The 13,580-nt window shown below is 45.5% G+C and overlaps 1 protein-coding gene across 1 annotated transcript in view; it reads left to right on the top strand.

Annotated features, from left to right (window-relative positions):
• Positions 1–3,215: 3,215 nt before the first annotated feature.
• tll1 (tolloid-like 1) overlaps positions 3,216–13,580 on the top strand; it is a gene marked incomplete at both ends in the record, with an annotated part of 72,307 nt that continues 61,942 nt past the window's right edge. The window contains one exon of the mRNA XM_080722828.1: positions 3,216–3,402. Coding sequence (XP_080578954.1) covers positions 3,216–3,402 — 187 coding nt within the window. The remainder of the gene's footprint in view (positions 3,403–13,580) is intronic.

Genomic DNA, 13,580 nt, shown 5'->3' with positions numbered 1-13,580 from the left:
GAGTCAGCTTATGAACGTGTGCTTGCTGTAAATGCAGGGACCTTTGAGCAGATGCTCGTGTGGAGGGCAGGCCTGCACAGCCCAATCCCATTGATACTGATAGGCAGGCCAAGGCCATTGATGTATATAGGCTGCTGCTCTCTGCTCTCATAATAGGCTAGCAGCTACATCCAAAGAATATATAGGCCTATCTATATCTGACAACCTATAATCAATCTATCAATCTGTCTGTCTGTCTGTCTGTCTGTCTGTCTTTCGAGAACAATATCAAACTGTAGTTTGGAAGTTGGGACCAATTCAACCAAACCCACATCTCGCGGCATTAATGGCCCCCAATCTCACCTAACCTTGCGTCACCAGGCTTTCTCGGGGGAAATGCCTGGTATTCGCTCTAAAAGTATGTCCTTAAGCACATGCGGGAATTATTTTGGGTTAAAACTGTTTCCGGTTTGATAGTTCCGGCCAAAGTGTGTAGGCTAGTGCGTCTAGGACTACAAGAGTTGTTTCCGTTCCCGACCGGATCAAACCCAGAAAAGTGAAGGGATCCCAGACTAAAGGCCACTTTTAACCGCACAGATTCGTCAACGATTCGGCGGCGGAAGGCGGTGGATAGCGTCGGTTGCCGAACGGGAGCTCATCGTCAGGTTTTCGGCAGCGGGTCGGGAACCTTATCGACCGAAAACTGGGAAACTGGACTTGCCCGGTTTTGTTGAGTCGGTCCCTTGACGGTCGGCAGTGAAATGAGCCAACGAGAGCGGATAAAAGACAACACACAATCCGCTGGTAGCTATCTGTTTGGCATACTGTTTCCACACAGTCACAGAGGACACCGAGACAACACACTACACATAACTGAATAAAGTGGGCGCGAGTGAACTGCCTAGCGCGATGTAGAAGTTGCCCAATTGCTACGCTTAGAAAGGTGCTTGATTGTATAATATCCACGTTTCAACTGGGTCCAGTTTGGTTTAGATTACCTCCTCTTTCAGCTGTGAAAAGCTGGATGTGTGCTTCAGCGTATGACGGTGCGTGTCGAGCATAGCAGACATACAAGCTCACAACGCTTCAAGTTCCGACATGTTGTGAGCTTGTAGCTCTGATATTTTCAATGCGCGACGTCACACGGAGGCAGAGCGCTGAAGCAGCAACAAGATGTTGTGAAAGTGTCAGATCATGATACAATTTTAAATGATTATGATTGGTTTTAAAGGTTGTTCTACTTTATCCAAATAATAATATAAATAATAGGCTTAATAACAGCATTTTCCGACAGCGACGGCATGCAGGGACGATCAACTATGGAGTGAAAATAGCCTTACAGACTACTGCCACCTCCTGGTTTGGAATGGTATTTCATGCGATCTCTCCGCGCATGCGTACAATTGCATACAGTAAGTACAGTCGGCATACAGTCGGCAGACAAAGTTCTGTGCAGTTCTTTGCAGTCCTTTGCAAGTTCTTTGCAGTTCTTTGCAGTTCTTTGCAAGTTCTTTGCAGTCCTTTGCAGACTTTTTGGTGTGGAGAGGCCTTAAATCTAAATCTCACCTACTTGTGGGCCAGCTAAGCTTCCTAAATTCTTCACACCAGCCCGCCTCCTTTCACCGGGGTTCATGGAGCGGCGGAGCCCCTGGGCTTTGGGCCAAATTAGAACCGTGGTGTTACCTTTATGGCTGCCGGTTTATATTCCAACTTTTGTCACCACCATAGAGCCTATAATGCTTAATGATAGTCCATCCCCATCATGTCTAAACGCTCTGTCAGTGGTTCCCAAACTTTTTAGCTCAAGACCCAAAAGAGAAATTGACTTTTGCCCGGGGCCCAAATTAGTGAAAACAGCTTTGCGCTGCATTGTGAGCTTGTGCATGGTTATTTTCACTACTTCTTAAACGTTTGTGTTCTAATTTCTTCATGAAATTACTGGATTTTTTTTTAATGTTTTGAAATAAAAATTAAAAACAAAATGTAGGAAACTAAAAAATAAGGGACCAGGCCATACGATGTGTTCGCAAGTTATCGCAACACACAAATGGGTCCTGACCCAGTGTTTGGGAAACAGACTGTCTGTCTGTCTTTCCGCTCTCCCAGACAGACAGACTTTTGCATGCTTTTAATCACAGAAGTCTACAGCAAGGGATAGGAGTCAGGACTGACATTAGCCTACTTGACGCTTAGAAAAGCGAGATGGGCTTGCCTCGGACAGCAGTGTGTGTGTGTGTGTGTGTGTGTGTGTGTGTGTGTGTGTGTGTGTGTGTGTGTGTGTGTGTGTGTTTGTGTGCGTGCGTGCGTGCGTGCGTGCATGCGTGCGTGCGTGTGCGTGTGTGTGTGTGAGAGAGAGAGAGTGTGTGTGTGTGTGTGTGTGTGTGTGTGTGTGTGTGTGTGTGTGTGTGTGCGTGTGTCCGTGTGCGTGTGCGCGCGTGTGTGACAGAGTATAGTAGATGTGCGCGTTGGAGGCGGTGCACTGAGTCGGCCGGTAGTTATGAATGCAGGACACTCACACACTGACAGCACAGCAGACAGACAGTAGCGCCGGACACTCGCAGAGTTCGGACAGAGCAGAGGTGGAGTGGAGCGACAGTGACAGAGAGAGAGAGAGAGAGAGAGAGAGAGAGAGAGAGAGAGAGAGAGAGAGAGAGAGAGACGGCTGCAGGAGAGAGAGTGACCCCAGTGCGTCTTTGCGCTCCACTACACGGCGAACCACAATTTAAACCACCGAGAGGCGAGAGGTGTCCAAGACCGAGAGCGCCGATCACTGTCTGTCGCTCTCATTGATGTCTCTTATTTTTTATTTATTTTATTGTCATTATTTCAGAGCCGCAACACCTGGAACCCCAAGGCAGCAGAGGAGAGCCCAGTTCTCCAACAGACACTTTGTTTATGAACACGAGCACAAGTTGGACCGGGCGGCTCCTCCACAAGGCAGACCTCAGCCCGTCCAGCATGGACCACAGGCGGCTACAGTGAATTAAACACCATCCGACTTTGAGAGGTGTCCTCTCTCTTCTTCGTCCTCCTCCTCGCCGTCCGTCCGTCCCGCGGACCCTTCTTCACGATGAGCCGTTAAATTCCTGTCGCGGATGCTGCCGTGGCCGTGGGAGTTTCTTCTCATCCGGAGAGCGGCTCAAGAAGAAGAAGAAGAACAACACCTCCGGTCGGACTCGGGAGAGGAGGAGATCGGAGGAGGGGAGCGAGCGGTGGTCCGTGCATTGTGACTGTAGATGGACCGGCCGGTCCCCCCGGCGCTGCATGCCGCCAAGATGCGCTGGATCACGCTGCTGCTCGCCGGCTTGACTTTCTGGAGCCAGCTGTCGCTTTGCGACGGCTTCGACTACGAGGAGACCAATTATGACTATTTCGAGGAGGAGAGAGCGGAGAGCATCGACTATAAGGACCCGTGCAAAGCCGGTGGGTGATGATGATGATGATGATGGCATTTTCTGCTTTTTGTGATAGGCCACTGTTTCCCAAACACTGGGTCGGGACACATTTTTTATGTTTCCTACATTTTAGTTTTTTAATTAGGCTATAGACCTATTAGCTTTTTTCAAAACATAAAAAAAAAACATTCCCAAAATAGAAAGATTTTTCACGAATTAAAAAATAAATTCAATGATTTTTTTTTCTCAGTTTCATGAAGATATCAAAGAAAAAGCTTGTAGATCTGCTGTTTCACTAGTTTGCATGGGTCCCTGGCAAAACGTCTAATCTCTCATTGGGGTCTCGAGCTAAAAAGTTTGGGAAGCACTGATATAGGCTGTTTACCATTTACCAGTTAGGCAAAATTTTGACACGTTTATATTAAGAGGGTAAAATGGACCATAGGCCTAGTATAAAACATATGGGTCTACAGTAGCCTATACACACTATAATTAGCTGTTCTGTTCTGTTGTGTTGTCTCTCTCTCTCTCTCTCTCTCTCTCTCTCTCTCTCTCTCTCCCTCCCTCCCTCTCTCTCTCTCTCTCTCTCTCTCTCTCTCTCTCTCTCTCTCCCTCTCTCCCTCTCTCTCTCTCTGTTTAATTCAATTCAAATTGGTGCTTGCCTGGCACACACACACACACACACACACACACACACACACACACACACACACACACACACACACACACACACACACACACACACACACACACACACACCCATGCATGTGCTTGGCGACCTGGGGTCAAGTGGCTGAGTGCTTGTGTGTTTTTTTCTTGCTTTAACTGAAGAAAGTCTTTCTGAAAGACATAAATAATTAAAGGGGGAGGGGGAACTGCAACCGATACCAATGTCAACGTGGTGTTTAATTGGCTGATCCCCCGGTGGGTGGAGGGCAGACATGCACGTGCATCCCATTCACTGCATGTCCTGTCCGGTTCTGAGATGCAGGCTACTTTTGTTTTCACACAGACAGCAGTGTGGTTCTCAACAGGGACGTGCTGGGCCCCTGATTCAGCCCAGGAAAAAGAGTTAGAGAGGCCCTCGTTGTGTGCTATAGAGAGAGATCTCTCTATAGCGCTGCTGCTACTCAAAGATTTGTGAGAAAGTGACATGCATGAGTTATATTTCGTCGTTGTCGGGTGGATGTCCAAAACCGTTTGTTTTGTAGTTATCATTTTAAAAATGATTTAAACTAGTGAAAACAGCCGATGCAGTGTTTTCACGCATCGGCGATGGGGTGCGAGGCGTTGTGTGCTTGTAGATCTGCTGTTTTCACTACTTTTGTGCGACGGCCTTGTATGATGAAGCAGGGCTTTGCTTTGCGAAAAAAATTACAAATTTGAAACTTGGAGATACGAGGTTTCTGCCCGACAGTGACGATCTACATGGTTTTGCCGCCCAGCCCCCAAAATGGAACAAAGGCTTTCATTTTATTTTAATTTTCTTCCTAATGGCCGGCCGGGAATGAACCGGCTGTTCGGGAGTTGTCCCGCTTTTCCCAATGGCCAGCACGTCCCTGGTTCTCAAAGTGGGTTGACTGGGTCCATGGGGGTCCTTTGGGGGAAGGGAGATGGGGTTCCTATAGGGCCCTGGGTCCCCAGCAAAATAACCCCCATACTATGTTGCCTATCTGCCATGAGGCCCAGACTAGCAGACTATAGGCTATTTGACAATACTATAAAAACTATAAAATAAATGTTATTATGGTGTGAGACACTGCGGCGGCACATCATGCACAGAAATGCACCACTTGTCAGCTATCGGGTATCCTAATTGCGCTTTATTTTGAGCTCAAGCTCATTTGAGTTGACAGTGCCCAGGTCAGGATATTGGATTCTATCAGTGTGTGTGTGTGTGTGTGTGTGTGTGTGTGTGTGTGTGTGTGTGTGTGTGTGTGTGTGTGTGTGTGTGTGTGGAGCCTACGTGCGTGTGAATATGTGTGTGCGAGCAGGAGAGGAGAGAGGACAGAGATTTGTGAGATTGTATATGGGTGTGCACGTGCGCGCTGTGCAATGCATGCAGAGCAGTCAGTGCATCCTGTTTATATCGTTATAAGGATCTGATCTGTGGGTGCACGTGCACGCAAGTTCGCACGCACACATGCACGGTTGGACATTTAATTAGAGGATCGGAGCTGCCAGTGGAATGACAGTAGAACCACACAGAAAAGATGTCTGAACCTAGATGATATGTCTGTGCTTGTGTGTGCATGCATGAGTGTGTTTGTGTGTGTGTGAGAGAGAGAGATAGAGAGAGGGAGAGAGAGAGAGAGCAATAGGACAGAGTTATTTGCCGAGTTTGTGCTTGTGTGTGTGTGTGTGTGTGTGTGTGTGTGTGTGTGTGTGTGTGTGTGTGTGTGTGTGTGTGTGTGTGTGTGTGTGTGTGTGTGTGTGTGTGTGTGCGCACGCGCGCGCGTGCGTGTGCACTGTAAAATAATAACAGGCCTATACACTGTAACAGTTTGTACTTCCGAACAACAAACCCCTTCAAAGTCACGTTTCTACATAAATCATGCTGTGTATAATCTCACCCAATTGGTCTGTATGTTATTGTGTGTGTGTGTGTGTGTGTGTGTGTGTGTGTGTGTGTGTGTGTGTGTGTGTGTGTGTGTGTGTGTGTGTGTGTGTGTGTGTGCATGCATGCTTGTGCATGTGTGTCTTTGTGGGTGCTCCACCCAAATGTGAGCAGATGTTTTGGACACTGGAGTTTCACAAGTCTGTTCTTTCTTTCTTTTTTTTCTTTCCCTTTTTTCTTTTTTCATTTAGATTATTCTTTCTTTTTCTTATATCTTACTGTAATTTCAATTTTCAATAATTTCTACAAGAAAGTCGCCTGCTTGGCAAACAAGGAAGTTGCTATACAACATTTTATAACGAATTGCATTTTATAGCACTTTTCCAAGTGCTCAAAGCGCTTTACAATGGTTCATTCATTCATACATTGGGAAGTGAAGCGGCGAACATTCGAAGCCAGCGTCCTCACTTCCCACATTCACACACCAATGGTGGCAAGCTTGCGCCGACCAACTCATTGGGGGCAATGGGGGTTCAGTGTTTTGCCCAAGGACACTTCGACATGTTGACAGGAGGAGCCAGGATTTGAACCTCCGACCCACATTGGATCATTGGCCAACCCGCTGTACCTCCTGAGCTATAGCCGCCCCAATTTAGTCCTGCATTTGTTTTTTTTTGCTCAAACTCATATTTGGGCAGCTCTCCGTGGCTTTTTCTGAAAGAGGCATAGAAATCTCACAAAATGTCATTGACTTGCACCTTTGTTTGGAGATTTAAAATGACACCTTTTTCCTGACACAAGAAATCAAAGCATTATGACGTTAATAACAATTTATCCGATAACCGATACTGGTACCGATATTTGTTTATATACTGTATTTATTTCCCCCTTTTGTGCCAGGGAAACAAGTACATTTTCATCATACGAAATAACTGTTCAGAATCTAAGGCATGGTAGAACGCAGGTATTAACCAATACACCAACATAGCCAGCGCAAAATGCATATCGACGTTGTCGGGTGAAAACCTTGTATGTCCAAAACCGTTTGTTTTGCATTCATCCTTTTAAAAATGATTTAAACTAGTGAAAACAGCCGATCTACAAGCACACAACGCTCTGTAGACAACCTTTGCTGCATGTCACTCCACATCTCTCTCTCGCTCCCCCCATTTCCTGTCAGTCTACTGTCCTATCAATAAAGGTATAAAAGTCCCCCGAAAAAAAGAAGTTATCCATGGAGTGATGTACAGTAGATAATATCAAAGATGTTAGACTTATTATGCCACATTAGATTAGATTTGACCTATACCTACCTCTCCTCTCCTCTCTTACCTTCTTAGTAGTATCTTCCTACTGAAGGTCTTCATCCTTGCTGTTTTTCTTTTCTTTTTTTAGATTTCTTTTTGGGCATTTATGCCTTTCTTGATAGGACAGTAGACTGACAGGAAATGGGGAGAGAAATGGAGAGTGACACGCAGCAAAGGTCATCGGGATCGGTAGTCGAACCTGCTGTCAAGCATCAGAGCCTATGTGGTATGCGGTAGGCCAGCAGGCCTACCGGTTGTGGAGTCCCACTGAAATGTTTTTTTTTTCTTTTTACTTCTTTTTAAGGTGCCCTGGCTAGAAACTCACTGAATGATATGCCTTAAAAGGGGGAAAAATACTCTAGCCTAGTAAGCAATTGCAAATTCCAATTGACTCTTCAGCAAACCCTTCACTATAAAGTCCTAATTAGAATCAGTTCATCCTGCTGCAGATGTGTCTGCAAGTGGCTCCAGGCTTCGGGGGCAGCAAACATAAAGGCTTGTTGTTGAAAGAGTTCAGTTTGGCTTTTTCCTCCCAGACTGCAGGAAAATCTAATTAGTTTCACTCTAATTGAATGACAACACTGCTATTTGCAAAGTTATTATTCAAAAGTTAAAACTTCCATCAATTAAAATACCTACTGCGGATGCGCTCTTGTACCGTGACAATAATGTAGTCTTAACTTCTCTGCAAGGTTACAATGTTAGGAAGATAAACTAACGTCTTCCTGGCTGGCATTAGTAAACAACATCGATTTGGTTTTTGTATTCAGCACAAGTTTCAGATCAAACAACTGTGATTCCACGATTCCAAAATCACAATGCAATGTTGATGTGTGATGACATATTGCTCTGATAAGAACTCCACCCATAACTCTAAGCTTCCACTAGCTGACCGACACACATTCCATACATACCCCACAACACGCACACACGCACACACACACACACACACACACACACACACACACACACACACACACACACACACACACACACACACACACACACACACACACACACTGACTTGACAGGTCACTGGCTTGGCTGTGTAGGAGATGTATGTATGTGTGCCCATGTTTGTGTGCACACATTAAACAGTACGATCTGTGTATAATGTTTATTTAGCAATGTTCGGCTCGGTGGTCCACATACGAAGAACTTACCGCGCGCGCGCGCGCGCGTGTGTGTGTGTGTGTGTGTGTGTGTGTGTGTGTGTGTGTGTGTGTGTGTGTGTGTTCGTGTGCGTGTGGTTCAAGGGGAACAGACGAGGCATTGAGTGTGTGTTGTAGGTTAAAAACATGAGAAATGGTTTTTATGCTGTAAATATCAGCACCTATAAAGAATCTATTTATACTCTGGCCAGCCATGTATAGGGCATCGCAGTGAGGAGCCGGAAGTAAACTGCCCATTCATTTTCACCATAGGGGATTTAACAATTCAATGTACACTTACCACTAGGATTCTGGTTGTAAAATGGTTCTATATGCTCCAACCCCTTAGTATGATTGCAATCATTCTAGTTTTAATAAAAACATGTTTCAATAATGATCGCATGGAGAAGAACTGCATTACCCATACTGCTAAAAATTTACATCTGGTGAAATCGACGTCTGTGATTGGTGGAGCTTGCGGCTACCTCGGAAATAGCTACTGCCCCCTGTCAGCCCGGAAGATTATTGCACTTCAGGAGAACTCAGTGAGCGAGTGTCTTTCTTTTACAAATATGATGCACTAGTTTAAAGATGGCGATAAGAGCGTCCACAGAGATGAAAATCACTACATGTCAGGCCATAATGCTGGCCTGGATAACTAAACTGAGCATGGTTTATGGGATATATTTCAGGAAATAAATGTCATTCGTAATGCTTTGTGGGAGTGTAGTTTCTGCAGTTTTGACAAAAATGATGTACACAGTGTTGTACCTTGCCCTTTTTTTCAGCTTTCTAATTAATCGTTGCATGCAAAAAATAGTGTTTATTGTCATGATTCCTCAGAACCCGGGTTGGCTTTGTCAGAGGCTTAAAAGACGTTTAAATAAATACTTTATGAAATGTCTATGGATGAAATGAATGGGGAAAACGCTTCCGGCTCCCGAGTGAGGACTGGGCGGGGCTTAAACTGCGATGCCCTACCTCTCATGGCACACACACACACACACACACACACACACACACACACACACACACACACACACACACACACATGCGCAGTCGCAGTCGCACTCACAGTCAGTTAGTACTGTTCAATTTACAATTTATCCAGAGTGACTTACAAGTGTGAGCGGATGGCTCTAGGGCATACATGGGCAACTGGCGGCCCGGGGGCCACATGCGGCCCCAACCTTCACTTAATGCGGCCCTCAGGTTAATATCGGAATACTGATATATTATTGATTTCAGCTGTTACAATTCCAAACATGACCTGCTTTAATTCCATCAGTCTATATTAATAGCTTAATGACTAGTATAGTAGTATTAAAATGTATTTTTGTCCAATGTATTTGTATTGAGGTTCATAAAGTTAACATGAGTAAATGCATTTGAAATTAGATAAAAATGTTACATTTCAGGATTCCAATTAAAAAATAACAAAATAATTCACGATTCCAATTCAAAAGAGGCAAAAATAGCCGATCTACAAGCTCAAAACGCATCGCAGCGCGATGCGTTTTGAGCTTGTAGATCTGCTATTTTTGCTTCTTTTGTATGAGATATGACAAAGTAGGACGTAGCAATATGCAATGTGGCCCTCTGGAGTGAAGGTGGAAATATAGTGGCCCTCGCCATCATCAAAGTTGGCCACCCCTGCTCTAGGGTAAAGCACCTGTCCAGCACAGCAGAGTGTGGGGGTTTGAATCCTCCGCGGTGCATCCGGCTTGGCCCAGCGTCCAACACAATTAGCCGTCACCGTGGTGTTGGGGCAGGGAAGCCGGGCGGGTAGAGTGATATTGGGGGGCTGCACCTGCATCCGCGGGGGCTGTTTATCAGGAGGAGTAGGATGAAGGCACTATCTGTATGTGTATTTAGGGGCAGCATAGCTGAATGGTTATTGGAGCCCGCCTGGGGAACTAGAGCCCCTGGTTGTCCCAGGTTCGATTCCAGGCCAGGGAAGCAATGTCAATGTATGTCTCTGAGCAAGACTCTTAACCCCTAATTGCTCACACGCTCCTTGTGGGCAGCAAATCAGCTTGGTTCAGCTGAAAATACTGAATTTCCCTTGCGGGAGGAAATAGGTATCTATGTATTATTATTATGAGGCCTATCAAGTTGTTCATCCAAAGATAATGGCCGCCGATATTTTGGCTATCACAGATACAGTATATCCTACCGCCGTATACACTGTATGTTGTCTGATATATGGCTGGCTATATGGAAACTTGAAAATGGGATAGGGATAGCCTATATTTATGAGAGAGGGAGAGAGAGACAGAGAGAGAGAGAGAGAATTGGCCAATACAGGTACATTGACACACTAATATCGGCATTGGCCCAACAAATCCAGGCTCTAGTGCGTCAGGTCTATAGCATGCATGTCTGTATCCTTGTATGTGTGTGTGTGTGTGTGTGTGTGTGTGTGTGTGTGTGTGTGTGTGTGTGTGTGTGTGTGTGTGTGTGTGTGTGTGTGCGTGCGTGCGTGCGTGTGTGTGTGTGTACTGTGTGTGTGTGTGTGCGTGTGTGCGTGTGTGTGTGTGTGTGTGTGTGTGTGTGTGTGTGTGTGTGTGTGTTGCTAGCATGTTGCTAGCATGTAAGATATGTGAGTGGCTTGTACTCCGTCTCCTGTTATTGCTGGGAAAACACTGGCTGTCTGCTTATCTCCTCTACATCCCACGTTGCCAGACAGGAGAGCACACACTTCCATGTCTTTGTGTAGTGATTTCCCTGCACTGACACACACACACGGACGCTCGCACGCACGCGCGCGCACACACACACACACGCACCCACACACGCACACGCACACGCACACACACACACACACACACACACACACACACACACACACACACACGCAAGTATGTGCACACGCATGCGCAGCGTTCTCTCCATTCACCCGTGCTTATCTCTTCCTGGTTGTCTGCATCCTGCTACTCAGCTGGAGATGACCACCACACACACACACACGCACGCACGCACGCACGCACACACACACACACACACACACACACACACACACACACACACACACACACACACACACACACACGCACGCGCGCACGCACGCTCACACACCACAGAAGCTGTTACTCTCAGTACGAGTCATTCATGCTTCCTTCCAAATCAGTGTTCTCATAAAACCCTCTTTCTCTCTCTCTCTCTCTCACACACACACACACACACACACACACACACACACACACACACACACACACACACACACACACACACACACACACACACACACACACACAGAGTGAAAGCAAAACAAAGCATGCTGGCTGAATCGAAGAAGTGCTGCGTCTTAGCATGAGACTACTGTACACTCTGGACTTTAGGGATGCAGATTGCAGACACATTTTCTCACACAGCAATCAGACCAACTTCAGAATGGCCAAGTGGTCCAGTGGTCTGGGGGTTTGGTGTCTAGTGCAGGGGTTTTCAAAGTGGGTGACCTGGGGCACCCTGGGGTGCCACGACAGCAGTCCAGGGGTTCCGCGAAATAATTTCATAATAGTTGGAATTTATTTGGACACTTAAAAGAATATTTAGTATCATTTTAAAACTTGAAGTACTAACGTATTTTAAGTCAGTTTTACCCAAAAGGGCTATCATCTCAACATTTTCCTCGCAACATAATGGCTAAAATATGCTATAAATATAAGGTGCTGGGAGTGAAAATTATGAATAATGTAGGGGTGCATTGGATGAAAAAAATATTTATAGGGGTGCCCTAAGCCAAAAAAGTTTGGGAACCCCTCGTCTAGTGGTAGCCTGGCATGGCCAGACTAATATCACTAGAGCTATTTTTTTCTTCTTCCACTCGCAGATTTGTCTTGTTTGGTGGTCTGGTGGTTTGGTGGTCTACTCTGGTGGTCTCCACATTTTCACAACTTTTATTTACGTTTTACGTTGCAAAAGTAGCATACTTTTCATGTAAAAGTACTTAATTTATGTGCAACAACTGTAAACATGCTTTCTTGTTTAGAACCTAGGGTTAACATGGGGGAAAAAAGCTTTGGCTTTGATGCTATCTTAGAATAGATGTAGACCTATTTGACAGTGCAGAAACATAAATTGCCTTCCTTGATGCATTAACAAGCATCAACGAACATCAGCTGGTCACAGACACCCCCCCCCCCCCCACACACACACACACACTCCAGATGAGAGTGACGTTGAATCCCATTGTAAGAATGGAATGCGGAAATGCTCATTCTCAATGCGATAGTGCCAATGTTATCTCATTGAGATAGAACGAGCAGCGAGATCAAAGCGGGTCGCGATTCTCTTCTTCTACGGCTCTGACCTCCTCTCTGCGGTGCTCTAAACTAATTTCTTTCCTAAAGCCCTTGAATATGATGGGATTACTGTGATTATGGTAAACTCACATTTCATATAACCTACACCATAATTCACTACCCCCCCCCCCCCCCCCCCATCATCTGTGGGGGGTCCACAGATGATTAACTCTCAGTAAACAAACCAACATAAAGTTTAAGTGTATTGAGGGTACCTACACAATTCTAAAGAGACAATTTAAGGACATTTTAATACCTCTAAAATGACAAATTAAACATTGGCCAAATTGGCAAATATTAGAGGCAGACATTTTGAAAATAGTCGATCTACAAGCATAGATCTGCTATTTCACAATAGAACCGTGTTCTACAAAATGTAATGCCTCAACTCTTAGTGCCCGTCGCGGTGGGGGGGGGGGTCCCCAGTTAAAATATGATTATTTTGGGGCTCGCGGCCTGAAAAGGACCACTGGTCTAGTGGTATAGTGGTTTGGTGGTCTAGTCTGGTGGTCCTAGTGGCTTGGTTGTCTAGTGTTCTAGTGATTTATACACTGCTGAATCCTGAGTGTCAATTGCAATCTGAGAGAGGGCTGGTAAAGCTTTGCAATCTCAGAGATGAAATGATTTTACATTGGCAAAGACCCAGGCACAATTCCTACTTCAAGTGTCCATTGTCCAAGTGTCCTTGAGCTGGAAACCAAAGGACCCTTCCCTGCTAAGTCATTGTACAGTAGGTCACCCCCCTGGATGAAAACATTACATAGTAGTAGTAAACTGTATTTGTGCTCGACACGAGGCACAGAAAGCACAATAATAATATGATAAACAACAACAACATACAATATAGAACCAGCTCACTGACCCACCGTATGGCCATTTTGTGTCAA

The sequence above is a fragment of the Nannobrachium achirus genome, assembly GCF_963921795.1.
Source record: "Nannobrachium achirus genome assembly, chromosome: 3".
NCBI classification, from domain to species: Eukaryota; Metazoa; Chordata; class Actinopteri; order Myctophiformes; family Myctophidae; genus Nannobrachium; species Nannobrachium achirus.
This window is presented reverse-complemented; position numbering and strand designations above follow the sequence as displayed.